This window comes from Oncorhynchus masou, chromosome 32 (genome assembly GCF_036934945.1).
Source record: "Oncorhynchus masou masou isolate Uvic2021 chromosome 32, UVic_Omas_1.1, whole genome shotgun sequence".
Classification (NCBI taxonomy): Eukaryota; Metazoa; Chordata; class Actinopteri; order Salmoniformes; family Salmonidae; genus Oncorhynchus; species Oncorhynchus masou.
The window spans coordinates 30,868,456-30,888,867 of record NC_088243.1 but is presented as its reverse complement, the minus strand read 5'-3'; the positions used below and the strand labels follow the sequence as shown (position 1 = coordinate 30,888,867).

General features: G+C 47.3%; 1 protein-coding gene across 1 annotated transcript; it reads right to left on the bottom strand.

Moving 5' to 3' along the window:
* Positions 1-521: 521 nt before the first annotated feature.
* On the bottom strand, positions 522-20,044 carry LOC135527193 (formin-1-like). Its single transcript, XM_064955812.1, has 3 exons — positions 18,392-20,044; positions 2,229-2,392; positions 522-620 (listed from the first exon to the last, which is right to left on the bottom strand). The coding sequence occupies exons 1-3, from the start codon at positions 19,962-19,964 to the stop codon at positions 522-524; spliced, it is 1,836 nt and encodes a 611-aa protein (XP_064811884.1). The 5' UTR covers positions 19,965-20,044.
* Positions 20,045-20,412: the final 368 nt, after the last annotated feature.

The window sequence follows — 20,412 nt, the reverse complement described above, 5'->3', positions numbered from 1 at the left end:
TCATGGCTACGGACGTGAGTGCTACGGGTCTGTAGTCATTTAGGCAGGTTGCCTTTGTGTTCTTGGGCACAGTGACTATGGTGTTCTGCTTGAAACTTGTTGGTATTACAGACTCAATCAGGGACATGTTGAAAATGTCAGTGAAGACACCTTCCAGTTGGTCAGCACGTGCCCGGAGCACACGTCCTGGTAATCCGTCTTGCCCCGAAGTCTTGTGTATGTTGACCTGTTTAAAGGTCTTACTCACATCAGCTACGGAGAGCGTGATCACACAGTCATCTGGGAACAGCTGATGCTCTCATGCATGCCTCAGTGTTGCTTGCCTCGAAGCGAGCATAGAAGTGATTTAGCTCATCTGGTAGGCTCGTGTCACTGGGCAGCTCGCAGCTGTGCTTCCCTTTGTAATCTGTAATAGTTTGCAAGCCCTGCCACATAAGACGAGCGTCTGAGCCGGTGTAGTATGATTCAATCTTAGCCCTGTATTGACGCTTTGTTACTTCTATGGTTCGTCGCAGGGCATATCAGGATTTCTTGTAAGCTTCCGGGTTTGAGTCCCGCACCTTGAATGCGGCAGCTCTACCCTTAATCTCAGTCCGAATGTTGCCTGTAAACCATGGCTTCTGGTTGGGGTATGCACGTACAGTCACTGTGGGGACAACATCCTCGATGCACTTATTGATAAAGCCAGTGACTGATGTGGTGTATTCCTCAATGCCATCGGAAGAATCCTGGAACATGTTCCAGTCTGTGATAGCAAAACAGTCCTGTAGTTGAGCACCTTCTTCATCTGACCACTTTTTTTATAGACCGAGTCACTGGTGCTTCCTGCTTTAATTTTTCTTGTAAACAGGAATCAGGAGGATGAAGTTGTGGTCGGATTTACCAAATGGAGGGCGAGGGAGAGCTTTGTACTCGTCTTTGTGTGTGGAGTACAGGTGATCTAGAATTTTTTCCCTCTGCACATTTAACATGTTGATAAAGATTTGGTAGAACTGATTTAAGTTTCCCTGCATTAAAGTCTCTGGCCACTAGGAGCAGTTTCCTGTTTGCTTATTTCCTTATACAGCTGACTGAGTGCGGTCTTAGTCCCAGCATGTCTGTGGTGGTAAATAAACAGCCACGAAAAGTATAGCTGAAAACTCTCTAGGCAAGTAGTGTGGCCTGCAATTTATCACAATATACTCTACTTCAGGCGAGCAAATCTATAGACATCCTTAGATTCCGTGCACCAGCAGTTGTTTACAAATATGCACAGACCGCCCCCCTCGTCTTACGATTGGCTAAAGAGTTGGCTCAAGAAACCAGGCCGACAGTGTGCTGTTCTATCTTGCCAGTGCAGCGTATATCCTGCTACCTGAATATCCATGTTGTCATTCAGCCACGATTCCTTGAAATATAGGATATTACAGTTTTTGATATCCCGTTGGTAGGATATTCGTGATCGTACCTCGTCTAATTTATTTTCCAATGATTGCACGTTGGCGAGTAGTATTGATGGTAACGGCAGCTTTCCCAGTCGCCTTCGTCGGGTCCTGACCAGGCATCCGGCTCTTTGTCCTCTGTACCTGCGTCGCTTCCTCTTAAAGGAAGGGGATGTCGGTCCTGTGGGGTGTTTGGAGAAGGTCTTCTGCGTCGTCTTGTTGTAGAAAAGCTCTTTGTCTAATCCGAGGTGAGTGATCGCTGTCCTGATGTCCAGAAGCTCTTTGTCTAATCCGAGGTGAGTGATCGCTGTCCTAATATCCAGAAGCTCTTTTTTGCCGTAAGATACGGTGGCAGAAACATTATGTACAAAATAAGTTACAAATAACACAAAAACCCCACATAATAGCACAATTGGTTAGGCGCCCGTAAAACTGCTGCCATTTCTTCCGGCGCCATTTCTTCAGTAGAGTGGCGTACACGCTGGCTTGGAGCCATGAGGTAACAGCAATGTCATGCTACACTGCTCTGAGACTGGATAAGTAATGATAACTACTGTTAATGTGTAGTTGCCTTCATAGAGTATCAAATAGGGCCCAGATTTGTTCCTGATCATGTGACCTGACCAGAGTTGTTCCTGACCATGTGACCTGACCAGAGTTGTTCCTGACCATGTGACCTGACCAGAGTTGTTCCTGACCATGTGACCTGACCGGGGAATACTCTAGGCCCTATTTGCAATTTGGCCAGTTTTTACCTGGTCAGGTCACATGATTCATGACATAAGTATGATGTATTGCTGCTCTCACCGTGCACTCCAGTCCAGGATAGTAGGGGGTATCTCCAATGATGTCATCTTCTGGGGGCGTGATCCTGAGGATGTCCAGGTGGTCAGGACGGGAGGCAGGGTTCAGGGAGTTCTGGGTCTGGGAGATGGCATCATCACCGTCCAGCATCCAGATGTCGGCCTCCTCTACACACACAGGCACACACAGGCACACACACACACACAATAATGAATTGTTATGAATTGTACAGTGTAATAACAGGTATATTAAGATAGACTGAAACACACCATCCGTTAGGGGAGATTTTACAAAGCATCAGAGCCATTATGTATCCTGAATGGATCAGGTGGGTGGAGGAGGAAAGCAGGCATCGACACCTTCTAAAAGTCACAGAGAAAAGCCACTCTGCTGCAGGGTACAGATGCCTATGTATATACTGTCCTTAGCTAGCCTCGCTTCAGCTTGAGGACCGCCAAACATGCACTGATCTGATAAACAAATACCACTATATCCAATATGGATTTATGCGTATGAGTAGATGCATTGTCCATCCTAGGGAATGGTACTACTCTCTCTAAAACAATTGGCTAAAGAAACCAGGCCGACATCTTGTGTGTTTCTGTTCACTCACTGTAACACATCGATTCTGTGTTGGAGGGTGACGTTGCTATGGATTGGTGAACAGAGGAGCCGACATCTAGCCCCCTCAGAGAGAGACTAAGCCTGACTGAATCTGACTGGAGTAGGCTATGTTCTAGCCAAGCTATGGTGGAACAGAGCAGCTAGAACAGGGCTAATGTGAGTAGAGGTTAACGTTCCATAAGGAGGATGGATTCAGTTTGTCCAATTCCGTATGAGCTTTGTGATTCAGAGCTCAGAGACAACCTCATCCATAGTCCATCCCCCCTCCAGCCTACGAGCACAAATAATGTCAAGGGTAGGCTAGTTTAGTGCACCCCCCCCCCCCAAAATGAACATAACACAACAGTACATCTCGCTAAAAATACTCCCACGTCCACGTGGTACTCTCAGACACAGTGAAAACATGACTGCACTCTTCCCCTTGGGAGAAGCACTCATGCAAGATAAATAAAGAGTGGTAGAGGAGAAAGAGAAACAGCAGAGCAGCTCACACTGAACTTGATGCTCAGCGACCTCCATTTAGGGTTTTCTCATGCTGTAATACATCTCCCGGGAGGGTCACACTGCTATCGCCTCAACCTGTTGTGTGGATAAAAAATGAGATTGAACTGAGAGGCATCTCACCTCCTGTTGCATTAGATGCTCAAATATCACATCTCAGTGTAGTGTCATCACACCCTTGAGCTACTGTAGCCACACTATAATCTCCTAAACTGCAGCAGTAACCCAGTAAAATACTTCAAATACTGTCTATCCTAAGTCTCCTCAGCCCCAGTTTAGGTCGGAGACAAATGGTTTCAATGCAGTTGTAAGAACACACACACAGCATCTGTAGATTTGTATTCAGCCTCAGTATTTAACGAATAAGTCATTATTAGACAGACAGCACTGCGGCTCCACACAGCAGAGACGGAAAGGAAAAGTCTTTGGCAGGGAGCGATTGATTTGATAAATCACTTTTCATTAAGATAATGCACCAGCACACTGCAGAGCTCAACACCAGCCGGGTATTTCTGGGGCTGATTGGGATGAGTCCAAATGCACAGTCAAGCCCACTCCAGGCCCAGCTGCAGCAAATGCTGCATTCTCCCCTGCACCAGCTGTATCCCAGTGTAATTATCAACTACAGAAAATCTACTCTAATTTCAGCTGTATTTGGCATCTTGTTAGCAGGGTGGTGGTGAACATAATGAGAGTGTTACTATGACAACTCAAAGTAGACGAGACCAAGACGTGGACGTCATTAAGGCAGCACCCTGCACCTCTCTGATTGGTTAGATGCGGAAGACACATTTCAGTTGAAGGTATTCAGTTGTACAACCTTCTAGGTATCCCCCTTTCCCCTTAAGAATCCTGACATTGTCAACCCAACACTACAGTTGATTACTGTGTATTCTCAATGCGCAAGAAACATGGAAACAATTTGCACAGAACAACAGCACTCTTGCATCCTTGCATCTCTCAAATATGAAACATTTACTGAGCTTTGAGACTAGTTTGTCCACATGTACTCTAGCTGTGGCGACACAGGCAGCATGTTCTGAGCTGAGGACACATGCAGCAGAGTTAAAAAGCATTTAGAGGGCCGCGCTGCCACCATCTGGACAGGAATAGGTGGAGAGGTTTAGTGTCCCTGTAGACACACTGCAGTGCAGCTCTGGCTGTCTCTCTCTCTGGCTCTGAGCAGAAAGACCACACTAAATACAAAGATACACAAGGAATGTTGGATACGGCACCTTAAGAGGATCTTATGACTTTTTCTGAAACGATACGTAATGCCATCACATGTTATAGACTTGAATCTATTGACATTTTGTGTATTACAGATGAATAACACAACACACATGGACTGACAAATAATACATTAACACAATTCAAGCAAAGGCATTGAGAAAACATCAACATTAAGAAAATACTTTGGACTTGTTTAATGTACTGTAAACATTGTAGACATAGTACATTCACAAGTTCATCGTTAGGAATGAGACTTCAATCCAAAATCATAATTGAAATTTAAACTCGAAGAGAAAGTGATGACTAGAATATGATTTAGAAAGCACTCCGCTGCATTAGGTAATGAATCCACTTCATTAGCTTGTGCTACGAGATCACTTGGCAGTTACTTCACTACATAAGCACGCACGCACACACACACACACACACACACACACACACACACACACACACACACACACACACACACACACACACACACACACACACACACACACACACACACACACACACACACACACACACACACAGGCAGGCGCACACTCACCCAGGCAGGCACACACACACACGCACGCACGCACGCACGCAATCAGGCAGGCAGGCAGGCACGCACGCACGCACGCACGCACGCACACACACACACACACACACACACACACACACACACACACACACACACACACAGGCAGGCGCACACTCACCCAGGCAGGCACACACACACACACACACACACACACACACACACACACACACACACACACACACACACACACACACACACACACAGGCAGGCGCACACTCACCCAGGCAGGCACACACACACACACACACACACACACACACACACACACACACACACACACACACACACACACACACACACACACACACACACACACACACACACACACACACACACACACACACAGGGTTATCCTGGACGAAGAAGAGTTTACTGGCACTGGGGAAACTCCGCTGTCCTGGCGTCGTGAGGGAGTTTGTTCCACCATTGGGGGGCCAGAGCAGCACAACAGTTTTGACTGGGCTGAGCGGGAACTGTACTTCCTCAGTGGTAGGGAGGCGAGCAGGCCAGAGGTGGATGAACGCAGTGCCCTTGTTTGGGTGTAGGGCCTGATCAGAGCCTGGAGGTACTGCGGTGCCGTTCCCCTCACAGCTCCGTAGGCAAGCACCATGGTCTTGTAGCGGATGCGAGCTTCAACTGGAAGCCAGTGGAGAAACGGAGGAGCGGGGTAACGTGAGAGAACTTGGCTTACTCATAGGTTGAACACCAGACGGGCTACTGTTCTGCTTCTGGATGAGTTGTAGGGCTTAATGGCACAGGCAGGAGCCCAGCCAACAGCAGTGCTACTGTTCTGCAGTAATCCAGACGGGAGATGACAAGTGCCTGGATTAGGACAGTAGTACTGTATAGCTACACTATACAGTACTACTGTTCTGCTATACTATACAGTGCTACTGTTCTGCTATACTATACAGTCCTACTGTTCTGCTCTAGCTACACTATACAGTACTACTGTTCTGCTATACTATACAGTGCAACTGTTCTGCTCTAGCTACACTATACAGTGCTACTGTTCTGCTATACTACACAGTGCTACTATTCTACTCCAGCTATACTATACAGTGCTACTGTTCTGCTATACTACACAGTGCTACTGTTCTACTCCAGCTATACTATACAGTGCTACTGTTCTGCTCTAGCTATATTATACAGTGCTACTGTTCTGCTAAACTATACAGTGCTACTGTTCTACTCTAGCTATACTATACATTGCTACTGTTCTGCTATACTACACAGTGCTACTGTTCTACTCTAGCTATACTATACAGTGCTACTGTTCTGCTATACTATACAGTGCTACTATTCTACTCTAGCTATACTACACAGTGCTTCTGTTCTGCTATACTATACAGTGCTACTGTTCTGCTATACTATACAGTGCTTCTGTTCTGCTATACTATACAGTGCTACTATTCTACTCTAGCTATACTATACAGTGCTACTGTTCTACTCTAGCTATACTATGCAGTACTACTATTCCACTCTAGCTATACTATACAGTGCTACTGTTCTGCTCTAGCTATACTATACAGTTCTACTGTTCTGCTATACTATACAGTGCTACTGTTCTGCTATACTATACAGTGCTACTGTTCTGCTCTAGCTATACTATACAGTGCTACTGTTCTGCTATACTATACAGTGCTACTGTTCTGCTCTACTATACAGTGATTCTGTTCTGCTATACTATACAGTGCTACTGTTCTGCTATACTATACAGTGCTACTGTTCTGCTCTAGCTATACTATACAGTGCTACTGTTCTGCTCTAGCTATACTATACAGTGCTACTGTTCTGCTCTAGCTATACTATACAGTGCTACGATTCTGCGATTCTGCTACGATTCTGCTATACTATACAGTGCTACTATTCTGCTATACTATACAGTACTACTGTTCTGCTCTAGCTACCAAACTGGTTGCTACTCTGCCAAGGACTTATATAATCTAATTTATAAGCACAGGTGTGTTTCCACACTTCATCCCCCTCGGTGGAGGCCAGGCAGGCAGGGAATACTGTGGACCTGCAGGTGTTGATTGACAGGGCTGTGATGTGACAGTGTATAAATCAGAGTGCGTGAACTGAGCAGCTGTCAGACAGACAGTGAGAATGAAATAGAGTGGGGAGCAAAAAGAACAGGGCCTGTGTTTGTTAGGTCACATGGTGCTGAGAGGTCATCTCATGGCTAATCTTAGCGTGTCAGGTGTGATAAATTACTAATACTAGAGATAATACGCAAGTCACTGCTCAACACTCAAGGTGAGCAGGAACGACCCTGAAGGCATTCCATCGAAGAGGCTGAAGCCATGCATTAGAAACAGTGCAGTCTCTCTCAATCCCTCTCTCCCTCTCCAACACTCTCCTGTCTTTCCACTCACAGTGGTGCCTAGTGACCTACTTCTACTTTACTAAACAAAAATCTATAAACTCATTATTCTAATATAAAGACTCAGCCATGTGGTTTTACCCATGTGCTTGGTTAACTAGAAACTCCATCATCTCTGTGCTGGAAGCAGGCTTTGTAAATCATAATTTCCTGTCTGTCCTGCATAGTTTAGCCCTGCTCCCCTTGCTCTCTGTCGGCCGTTGGTTGGTTGGCAGTCTGAGCCCTGTCCTACAGAGGCAGGGTGAACATGACATACAGTAGTGAAACATGGAGACTGGAGAGCTCTCTCTCAACATGTAGCACACCAACTAGAGGCTAAACAGCCACTGTAATTACAGATGCCAGCAATCAAATAGGCCAAATGTCAGTTTGTGCACAGCTAAGATCCACCCCCCTCCCTCTAACACTAGAGACAGGTAGATTCAACATGCCCCCTGAAGAGGAAGGGTTGTGTGCATTGTGTGATCTTGGGGAAATAGAAAGTGAAGTCCATTTTGTGTTTTCTTGCCCTCTGTATGATGACTTGAGACATGTTCTGTTTGGTGCTCACCCTGAAGGGTTCTGGCTACAGAATGGACACGGGCTGGAATTCATTTTCCAAAAGGGAGTTTTTGACATTGAACAATTTATTCTCAAAGCCTGGGGGAGAAGGAGAAGTGTATTGTTTGTGTAATGTGTGTCACGACTTCCGCCGAAGTCGGTTCCTCTCCTTGTTCGGGCAGCGCTCATCGTCGGGGGGATTGGGCGATAAATCTCCTGGTAGACGCCGCACTTCCCAGGAGTCCCAGGCGGAGATGGTGGCTATGGAAACATCTGTCACTGAATCCCTGCATGAGGGGTACTTTCGGTCCTCTATTTCACCCGCCTCCTCGAGGTTATTTTTTGTGAAGAAGAAGGAGGGAGGTCTGCGCCCGTGTATTGACTATAGAGGCCTGAACCAGATCACTGTGAGGTATAGTTACCCGCTACCGCTCATAGCCACAGCGATTGAGTCAATGCACAGGGCCCGCTTCTTTACTAAACTAGATCTCAGGAGCGCTTACAACCTGGTGCGTATCCGGGAGGGAGACGAGCGGAAGACGTTTTTCAGTACCACCTCAGGGGACTATGAGTACCTCGTCATGCCGTACGGGTTGATGAATGCGCCATCAGTCTTCCAATCCTTTGTAGACGAGATTTTCAGGGACCTGCACGGACAGGGTGTAGTGGTGTATATTGATGACATTCTGATATACTCCGCTACACGCTCCAAGCATGTGTCCCTGGTGCGCATGGTGCTTGGTCGCCTGACCTGTATGTCAAGGCTGAGAAATGCCTGTTCTTCCAGCAGTCCGTGTCCTTCCTTGGGTACCGCATTTCCACCTCAGGGGTGGAGATGGAGAGTGACCGCATTGTAGCCGTGCGTAATTGGCCGACTCCCACCACGGTAAAGGAGGTGCACCGGTTCTTAGGGTTTGCCAACTACTACCGATGGTTTATCAGGGGTTTTGGTCAGGTAGCAGCTCCCATAACCTCACTGCTGAAGGGGGGCCCGGTACTTTTGCAGTGGTCGGCTGAGGCGGACAGGGCTTTTGGTCACCTGAGGGCTCTGTTTACCTCAGCTCCCGTGCTGGCCCATCCGGATCCCTTTTTTGGCGTTTGTAGTGGAGGTGGACGCGTCCGAGGCTGGGATAGGAGCTGTGCTCTCTGAGAGCTCAGGTACGCCACTGAAGCTCCGCCCCTGTGCCTTCTTCTCGAAGAAGCTCAGCCCGGCGGAGCAAGACTATGACGTGGGGGACCGGGAGCTGTTGGCTGTCGTCAAGGCCTTGAAGGTGAAGAGACATTGGCTTGAGGGGGCTAGATACCCTTTTCTCATCTGGACTGACCACCGCAATCTGGAGTACATCCGGGCAGCGAGGAGACTGAACACTTGTCAGGCAAGGTGGGCCATGTTTTTCACCAGTTTTGTTTTCACCCTGTCCTACAGACCAGGCTCCCAGAACGTGAAGGCAGACGCACTGTCCCGGCTGTATGACACAGAGGAGCGGCCCATGGTTCATACTTCCGTCCTCCTGCCTGGTAGTGCCGGTGGTGTGGGAGCTGGATGCAGACATTGAGCAGGCGTTGCGTGCAGAGCCCGCTCTCATCCAGTGTCCCGCTGGGTGTCTGTACGTCCCGTCTGCTGTCCGTGACCGGTTGACCTATTGGGCCCACACGTCACCCTCCTCTGGTCATCCTGGGATCGGTCGGACAGTGCGCTGTTTGAGCGGGAGGTACTGGTGGCCTACCTTGGCTAAGATGTGAGGGTTTATGTTTCCTTCTGCTCAGTGTGCACCCAGTGTAAGGCTCCTAGGCACCTGCCCAGAGGGAAGCTACACCCCTTAACCATTCCACAATGGCCGTGGTCGCACCTGTCAGTGGATTTCCTGATCACTCTCCCCCTCACAGGGTAACACCACGATCCTGGTCATTGTGGATCAGTTCTCTAAATCCTGCTGTCTCCTCCCTCTGCCCGGTCTCCTTACGGCCCTACAGACTGTGCAGGCCTTGTTTACGCACGTCTTCCGGGGTTCCTGAGGATATAGTGCCTGATCGAGGTCCCCAGCTCACGTCGAGGTTCTGGAAGGTGTTCATGGAACGTCTGGGTGTCTCAATCACCCCGAGAGTAATGGGCAGGTGGAGAGAGTAAACCAGGATGTGGGCAGGTTTCTGCAGTCTTATTGCCAGGACCGGCCAGGGGAGTGGGCGGTGTTCGTGCCCTGGGCCGAGATGGCACAGAACTCGCTCCGCCACTCCACCACTCCTCCACAAACCTCTCCGCCTTCCAGTGCGTACTGGGGTACCAGCCGGTTCTGGCGCCTTGGCATCAGAGTCAGACCGAGGCTCCTGCGGTGGACGCCTGGTTCAGGGGCGCAGAGGAGACATGGGAAGCTGCTTGTGTTCACCTTCAGCGGGCCGTGCTGTGCCAGAAAGTCAGCGCAGACCGTTACCGCAGTGAGGCCCCGATGTTCGCACCGGGGACCGGGTCTGGCTCTCGACCCGAAACCTGCCCCTCCGCCTGCCCTGCCGGAAGCTGGGCCCGCGGTTTATGGGGCCATTTAAAGTCTTGAGGAGAGTGAATGAGGTTTGTTACAGGTTACAGCTTCCACCCGATTACCGTATTAACCTCTCGTTCCATGTGCCCCTCCTCAGGCTGGTGGTGGCTGGCCCGCTCAAGGAGTCTGAGGTGCAGGAGGTTCCTTCTCCCCCTCTGGATATCAAGGGGGCCCCGGCGTACTCCGTTTACTCCATACTGGATTTGATGCGTCGGGCGAGGGGCCTTCAGCACCTTGTGGAGTGGGAGGGGTATGGTCCGGAGGAGAGGTGCTGGGTTCCGGTCGAGGACGTGTTAGACCCTTCAATGCTGCAGGAGTTCCACCGTCTCCGTCCGGATCGCCCTAAGCCTCGCCATCCCGGTCGTCCCCGAGGCCGGTGTCGGCGCTCTGCTGGACCATCATCGATCCACTTTTAATTTTCCTTTTGTTTTGTCTTGTCTTCCCCCACACCTGGTCTCAATTCCCTCAATACATGTTGTGTATTTAACCCTTCCCCCCATGTCTTTGTGAGGAATTATTTATTGGAAGTGCATGTGCACGTTTTCTCTGGTGCGCGACGGGTTTTGTACCCATTTGTTTGTTGTTCTGGTTTCCGGTGGTTTTATGAATATAACTGCTCTGTTGATTACCCAGTTTTGCTCTCCTGCACCTGACTTCCCTGCCGCCAATTATGCACTCCCTTACAATGTGACTAGGTGAAAACTGTACTTTGTTATAATTGCCTAATTGTGCATTTAAATTGTTAAATACATCTAATTTGTTTAATGTTTAAAAAACTACATGTTTTGTGCACACATACTTGAACTTGATCGGTCTATAAAAAAGTGGTCAGATGAAGCAGATGCTCAACTACAGGACTGTTTTGCTATCACAGACTGGAACATGTTCCGGGATTCTTCCGATAGCATTGAGGAGTACACCACATCAGTCACTGGCTTTATCAATAAGTGCATCAAGGACGTCATCCCCACAGTGACTGTACGTACATACCCCAACCAGAAGCCATGGAATACAGGCAACATTCGCACTGAGCTAAAGGGTAGAGCCACTGCTTTCAAGGTGCGGGACTCTAACCCGGAAGCTTACAAGAAATCATGCTATGCCCTGCGACGAACCATCAAACAGGCAAAGCGTCAATACAGGGCTAAGATTGAATCATACTACACCGGCTCCGATGCTCGTCTTATGTGGCTGGGCTTGCAAACTATTACAGACTACAAAGGGAAGCACAGCCGTGAGCTGCCCAGTGACACGAGCTTACCAGATGAGCTAAATCACTTATATGCTCACTTTGAGGCAAGCAACACTGAGGCATGCATGAGAGCATCAGCTGTTCTGGATGACTGTGTGATCACACTCTCTGTAGCCGACGTGAGTAAGACCTTTAAACAGGTAAACATACACAAGGCTGCGGGGCCAGACGGATTACCAGGACGTGTGCTCCGGGCATGTGCTGACCAACTGGCAGGTGTCTTTACTGACATTTTCAACATGTCTCTGATTGAGTCTGTAATACCAACATGTTTCAAGCAGACCACCATAGTAACTGTGCCCAAGAACACAAAGGCAACCTGCCCAAATGACTACAGACCTTTAGCATTCACGTCCATAGCCATGAAGTGCTTTGAAAGGTTGGTCATAGTTCACATCAACACCATTATCCCAGAAACCATAGACCCACTCCAATTTGCATACCGCCCAAACAGATCCACAGATGATGCAATCTCTATTGCACTCCACACTGCACTTTCCCACCTGGAAAAAAGGAACACTTATGTAAGAATGCTATTCATTGACTACAGCTCAGAGTTCAACACCATAGTACCCTCAAAGCTCATCACTAAGCTAAGGATCCTGGGACTAAACACCTCCCTCTGCAACTGGATCCTGGACTTCCTGACGGGCCGCCCCCAGGTGGTGAGGGTAGGTAGCAACACATCTGCCACGCTTATCCTCAACACTGGAGCTCCCCAGGGCTGTGTGCTCAGTCCCCTCATGTACTCCCTGTTCACCCACGACTGCAAGGCCAGGCATGACTCCAACACCATCATTAAGTTTGCAGACGACACAACAGTGGTAGAAGTAGGCCTGATCAACGATGAGACAGCCTATAGGGAGGAAGTGAGAGACCTGGCCGGATGGTGCCAGAATAACAACCTATCCCTCAACGTAACCAAGACTAAGGAAATGATTGTGGACTTCAGGAAAAGGAGGACCGAGCATGCCCCCATTCTCATTGACAGGGCTGTAGTGGAGCAGGTTGAGAGCGTCAAGTTCCTTGGTGTCCACATCAACAATAAACTAGAATGGTCCAAACACACCAAGACAGTCGTGAAGAGGGCACGACAAAGCCTTTTTCCCCTCAGGAAACTAAAAAGATTTGGCATGGGTCCTGAGATCCTCAAAATGTTCTACAGCAGCAACATCGAGAGCATCCTGACTGATTGCATCACTGCATCCTTACTGGTTGCATCACTGGTACGGCAATTGCTCGGCCTCTGACCGCAAGGCACTACAGAGGGTAGTGTGAACGGCCCAGTACATCACTGGGGTTGAGCAGCCTGTCATCCAGGACCTCTACACCAGGCGGTGTCAGAGGAAGGCCCAAATAATTGTCAAAGACCCCAGCCAACCCAGTCATAGACTGTTCTCTCTACTACCGCATGGCAAGCGGTACCGGAGTGCCAAGTCTAGGAAAAAAGGATCCTCAACAGTTTGTACATACTACCTCAATTGGCCCGACCAACTAGTGCTCCCGCATATTGGCTAACCGGGCTATCTGCATTGTTTCCCACCCACCATGCGCCAACCCCTCTTTTACGCTACTGCTACTCTCTGTTCATCATATATGCATAGTCACTTTAACCATATCTACATGTACATACTACCTCAATCAGCCTGACTAACCGGTGTCTGTATGTAGCCTCGTGTCACGTTCGTCATAAGGAGTAGACCAAGATGCAGCGTGGTATGTTTCCATCCTTTATTTTGGAATAGAACATTTCAAAGAACAAAACAACAAAGCGAACAAACGAAACGTGAAGCTAATAATAATGCTCACAGGCAACTATACATAGACATAGTCAAGATCCCACAAACTACAATGGGGAAATAGCTACCTAAATATGATCCCCAATCAGAGACAACGATAAACAGCTGCCTCTGATTGGGAACCATACCAGGCCAACAGAGATATACAATTCCCCTAGATAACCCACCCTTAATCACACCTTGACCTAACCAACATAGAGAATAAACAGCTCTCTATGGTCAGGGCGTGACACCTCGCTACTTTTATAGCCTCGCTACTGTATATAGCCTGTCTTTTTACTGTTGTTTTATTTCTTTACCTACCTATTGTTCACCCAATACCCTTTTCCACTATTAGTTAGAGCCTGTAAGTAAGCATTTCACTGTAAGGTCTACACCTGTTGTATTCAGCGCACGTGTCAAATAAACTTTGATTTGATTTGATATGGTGTCTAATAAGCCTGGGCTGGGCACCAATTGATGTACGACACAAAACAATTATAAATCAAATATGTTTTCAACCGATAACATAAACCTAAAATGACATGGATATGACTACGATGCAGTGCATGTGCAGGTAAGGTTGTTCTCAAGAGCTCCTACAGTGAGTTATTAAGAAAAATCAGTTCCACAGTAGAAAGGGGCCTTTGTGCAGTACTATCTCTCTGGCTGTGACGCAGCTTAGACAGGCAGCGTGAGAGCAGAGCACAACCCCTCCTACCCACACACACTTGGCACAATCTATTTCATTATCTGAATAGAGCTAGCCCTTGTCCTCAGTGAGAAGGGCAATGTTGCATGCCCGGCATTTTGTGTTGGACGCTAGGAGAGGGAAGTAAAGACAGATGTCAACTGACTGACTGACTCCCGGGCTAGAGTGATCAGTTTCATATGACCTGGGGCTTGATTGGTTTATGTCATTAAGGTATTATTTACGGTCTTTCAGATTTTGTAAGGGACATTCACTGATACTCAGGCTCTATGTGTGTCAGTTGCTGCTGCCTCTGGCATTCTTGAAAGTAATTTAAAAATTGGATTTAGGATGGGGGCGAGATTGAATGTTTCTTGAACAAACCTCCCCTGCAATGAGAGGAGCTTAAAGAATGTAGATAATCAGAGCAGAAATGTCAAATGTACCATGATTATTAAATATTCACGATTGGAAATCCATAAGCAAACTTTAAGTGTAAAACATAGAGAGCATTTAGAAACAGAGTATTTAGAAACACAGGACAATAGGTTTCTACATTTAACTTTCATTTATACTCTCTCCCCAATGTACAGTTTCCTTCTTCAAATTTAACATTGATGATTTGCTCGTCACACAGACAACGGAGATGACAGCGATTGTATCTAAATGAGGATATTATTGGCAGGCCGAACTATGAAGGCAGCCTTCATTCTGACCCAGATAGTAGCTCTTCTAGCCCCTCTGTTGTCAATTTGTCCTTGTTAACATTTCAAGTGTAAAGAATTATTGAACATGGACAAAGGATGGTTCGGAACCCACTGAAGTCCTGCCAAATGAACAATGAGACTGTTCTCACATCTCTATCAAAGGGGAGGTTTAGAAGGAACAATTTGCAACATGGTTTATGCAATGCAATACTAGCCAGACTTCATGTTCTATGCCTGTAGATGAAACTGTATCTTGTTCACTTAGTCAGCAAAGGCCAAGAGGAGTTATTTACAGAACTCATATCGATTAATCATGAGCCTCAACAGCACACAAACAGGCTAATAGGGACAAAACATTCTACTGCTTTGAATTCTTATCAACATCATATTTCTCATATTGTTTTAAAGGAAGAAGCCAATTTTGACCTTTAAAGGTACAATATGCAGAAATCGCTCCACCCTTTTCTGGATGAAAAACTTCAAATAGTTTGCCTAATTTCAGTTTATGTGACAAAACAAGCAGTAATTTTGTGGAGAATCTTTGTACAATCTAAAACTCTGTGGAATAACTTTTCCATAACCAAAAATATTGTATTTTCAGCTGTTTGAAGCTGCTGTGCAAAACCGAAAATAAAAGATGCAAAAACAAAACTTAAGAATGAGAAGTATAAAAAGAGTACATATGGAACAGATCTACCGCTTCTTAGACTTGCTTAAAATGAGAATGACAGATCTTTAACTCATATTTCTATGTGAATTTGGTCAGGTTGCCTAAAAAGTGACATATTGCAGCTTTAAGGAAAAATAAGGTTTCTGTCTGTTTGAATCTAGTCTCTGTAGTCTTGCATTCTGAGAAGCCTGGTGATCGAGGTTCACAAGATGAATAAAAAATGGATGAGGGGCAGACTTAAGCCGGCTCAGAGGGAAATTGTGTGGTGGCTGGCCGGCTGGCTGGTGTGTGTGTGTGTGTGTGTGTGTGTGTGTGTGTGTGTGTGTGTGTGTGTGTGCGTGCGTGCGTGCGTGCGTGCGTGCGTGCGTGCGTGTGTGTGTGTGTGGAAGAGAGAGAGAGAGAGAGAGAGAATGGGGGGACATTATTGCGATGAGAATTGATTCAGATTAGATTATTCCCACATGAGTAACACTATCTATCCGTCTGCATACACCAGCCTCCCTCCAGCCATGACTATACAAGGCTGAACATTGGTCCTCTATTCTGTGTCTCTTACCACAAATATTTTTGACAGGATAGGAGTAACACTGCTTACTGGTCCAGAATCCATCACTAAGAGAGGCTTCTTAACTATTCTTCACGGTCTATAAACAAATTAAGTGGACAGTAAAAAAGCTAACTGCGGGAAATTGCTGTTGAAAAGAGAGAGTACGAGCAACATTGGTGAGGTCATCAATGCAGTTACAATGTAGTTACAGGTTAATGTAATAATGATGTAACTGCTCTAATTGAAGCACTAGGCAAAAACTTGTTTCATGACCTCTGTATCTTCCCTTACCAATTTGGACTGATGGAATGCAGCCAAACACTAAGCCAGGGTCACACTATTGCACTCTTACCTTGATCAAAGGATTGGAGGTCAAATGGCACTTCCAGACATCCTGGTTATGCACTGAGTGTACAAAACATTAGGAACACCTTCCTAATATTGAGCTGTACCCCCTTTTGCCCTCAGAACAGCCTCAATTTATCGGGGCATGGACTCTACAAGGTGTCGAAAGCGTTTCACAGGCATGCTGGCCCATGTTGACTCCAATGCTTCCCACAGTTGTGTCAAGTTTTTTGGGGGGCGGCAGGGCTGACAAGGTACAAATCTGTCGTTCTGCCCCTGAACAGGCAGTTAACCCACTGTTCCTAGGCCGTCATTGAAAATAAGAATTTGTTCTTAACTGACTTGCCAAGTTGTCTGGATGTCCTTTGGGTGGTGGACCATTCTTGACACACACGGGAAACAGTTAAGCGTGAAAAACCCAGCAGTGTTGCAGTTCTGGACACACTCAAACCGGTGCGCCTGGTACCTACCCCATTCAAAGGCATTTAAATATTTTGTCTTGTACATTCAACCAATGAATGGCGCACACAATCCATGTCTCAATTCTCTCAAGGCTTAAAAACCCTTCATCTACTCTTATTGAAGTGTATTTACATCAATAAGGTTTATAGCTTTCACCTGGATTCACCTGGTCAGTCTATGTCTTGGAAAGAGCAGGTGTTCCTAATGTTTTGTACACTCAGTGTACAATGTAAGAGCAGGCAACTCTTTGCTGTAGTGACATATGGGATGCAATGGCTAACAGTCAATGTCACATTATTTAACGACCCAAGGCTTGTCAATGTAACCATGAGATAAAGTTTATTACGGCAAGATTAAGAGACTGTCAGGCAATTCTGAAGTTCTGCTGCACTTCTGCTTCTTAAGCCACATCCCAAATCCTAATTATTTTTTCTGCAACCCATACGCCTGTTGAGGGTGAGTCTTTGTCAGCTGGCAGCCTGTGAACTCAGTAGGGAGTGGTTTAGGAGGAGGTGCAGAGCACTAAGAGAACAAATTGGCAATGCTTCAGTTCACATTGTTTTCATGACAGCGGTAGTGGGTTTGAACTGCATGTCAACCCAGAGCCTTTGATCTGGAACCCCATCCAACCACTCCTGCCCCCGGAGATTAAATGGTTAAGAGAGGCTCATCAGCATGGGATAGAAATCAAATCAGTCTCAGGCTCTGTTCTCTCTCTCTCTCTCTCTCTCTCTCGCTCTCTCTCACTCGCTCTCTCTCACTCGCTCTCTCTCTCTGTCTGTTGGGCAGCTTTTCATACTGAGTCACATGCCAAGGACAAAGCAAGCACATCAGGCCAGTCACAACCAAAACAGGATGATCAGAAACATTTTAGACAGATTGTCAAGTGATGACTGTGACAGCTAGCACTGGAACACTGTTTACTCTGTCTCCTGGAGGGAAATACAGGGAGCAAATAGCTTTAGTCAGTGCGAAAACTCCCACAGTGTTAAGTAAAAGCAGTTATTGCTGTTTGACCGCTGTAACAGACCATTACCAAAACATCCCCAGGCTGTATGTGCTGGGTGAAAAACTGCAGATATAAAGCTCAGGTGCTGTAGTCTACACATCAATCATTCTATAATCTCTCTTACAGCTAAGTAAACATAACAGCCGTTCCATTCCAGTGTTGTACTGAAGCCAGATCAAGGACAAACTCTGAGAGAAACGTCACACAGAGGAGTGAAGCATTGATGTCAACGTTAGTGTCAAGACGGGACAGGAAAGAATGGGAGGTGGGAGGATTGTTGTGATTTCTAATAACACTAACTCACCTGTTGCCGTGGAGAGGCTGGTGGAATTCCATTTGGAAGTCGCTGGTAGTCTGCTGAGGTTCAGGTCCAGCCGTGTGATGGTCCGCTTGTTGCCATTCTTATCTATGACCTCCGTGGTGACTTTGGGCGCTTCTTTGGATCCAGTCCGGGGGCTGTCACTGTCCGTCCCCTGGCAAACATCCTCGTCAGAAAGGAGCAGGATGCGATGGTTGAGCTGGGGGCTGGGGAGCTTGGTCAATAGAGGGGACAGCAGTGGGGACATGCTCTGCAGACTGTTGGTGGCAGGGTAGGAGGTGTTGAACACCCCACACAGAGAGGGTGAACAGGGACTCTTACTGTGGGATTTGGTAGAGGAGGCCTCAGTAGGGTGTGAGAGAGGTAGCCTTAGCCCCTCTGCAGGTTTGGTCCCTACCGTATCCCTAATGTCCCCGTTTAGACTCCTCCATTCCCCAAACTCCTGCTGACAGCTGCTGGTCCTCGGCTGAGGTGCAACTGATTCAGCCTCTGGATAGAACTCTTTGGATCTGTTTGGGCTCATATGGCTAGCACGTTGAACTGTGGCCTCATTTTCCTGCACCTTGGCCACCACCCTAACCCCTGTGTCCCTCCTGTTGATCTCATCATAGAGCTGGTGGGCTGACTTGTCCTCAGACCGCATGGGACGAATGTTGTTCCCACTCAGCATATACTCCCGTTCGATATGATCCTGAACGTTTTCCAATAAAGTACAGGAAGAAGCTTCATAGCCCAAGCAGAGTTCACTGTCATACTCAGACATGTCAGTGCAGTCCAGGTTTGGCTCAGAGGCTAGAGAGTCGTCCTCCATGAAGTCCCAGCCCTCCCTGGCAATATGGAAGTGCTCCTCCACAGGGAGGATGGGGTTGCTGGCCACAGCTCGGAGAGATGTTAGGGTCCCAGGAACTCTTTGCTCCTCCACCACTGGGACAAGGTTGGATTGATTCCGGGTCTGAGCCAAGGACTGGACAGATAAAGACTCAACTGCAGTGCTCCCTTGCCCTACTTTCTTCTTCATCTTGCTATGCAGGAACTCTTCTGCACTGTCTAACTTCTTCACACCCAGCTTCTTCAGCTTTCTGCCCCGTGAGGAGGCTCTCTTGTGCTCCGGGGACAAGGAGAGAGCATGTTGAGCATTACTACTGAGGACCTGTCCTGAGAAGCTCCCACAACCCTCCCTGTGACCCTGGAGCTTCCCATCCTGATTACCCATCCTGACTTTGTTGGCGCAGTCTCCGCACAGAGATAAGAGATCAGTCAGCAACTGGTGGTGCTCCGTGGCCAGCCAGCAGAGCTCAGCAACAGCTTCCTTTGTTGCCTGGTAGGAGTTGAGGAGTTCGGCTGCGGACTCATAAGACTGGCCTCTTTGTTTGGCTGCCGTGGGATCCACCTCTCCCTGGTCTTGGTCATTACTGGGCTGGGCCCACAGAGGGGCGTGGCTCTTGTATGTAAACACTGGGGCCCTCCCCTTGGGGAGATAGAGGCTGATACTGCATAGCTCGCGGACGGGCTCATAGAGATGCAGGACAGTATGCCTGTCCTCCATTATGGGCGCCATGCTAATCGCTTAAGCACTTTAATTAAATGGACTGCTGTCCCCTGACGCTGGTGTGTTTGGAGTTGGACTGCAGAGGAAGTCTGGGGAGCTCGGTGTTTATCACCTGGCTGATCGAACTCCTGTCAAAGAAAAATAGGCTTTCATTGAAACAATGTCAATAACTACGCAGTAACAGCTGTCAATCAATTTTAAGTCATGATACAAAATGAATGTGTCTTGTTAGACATTTCAAATTGAAAGTTGTCTTTTATCTTTAAACTCACACCAACACAATAGTCTAATATTAGCATCAATGGTCCCTCAAGACAAAGGGCAGAAAGAAGAATGTTTTAAAAGTCCTAAAGGGCCAGTGTTCACAGAGTAAACATTGCTTTGTTATTGGGTGAATACAACATAAAGGTAGAACAAAAGGACAAAAAGAAAGAACAACATCTTTAAGGCTTTGCTA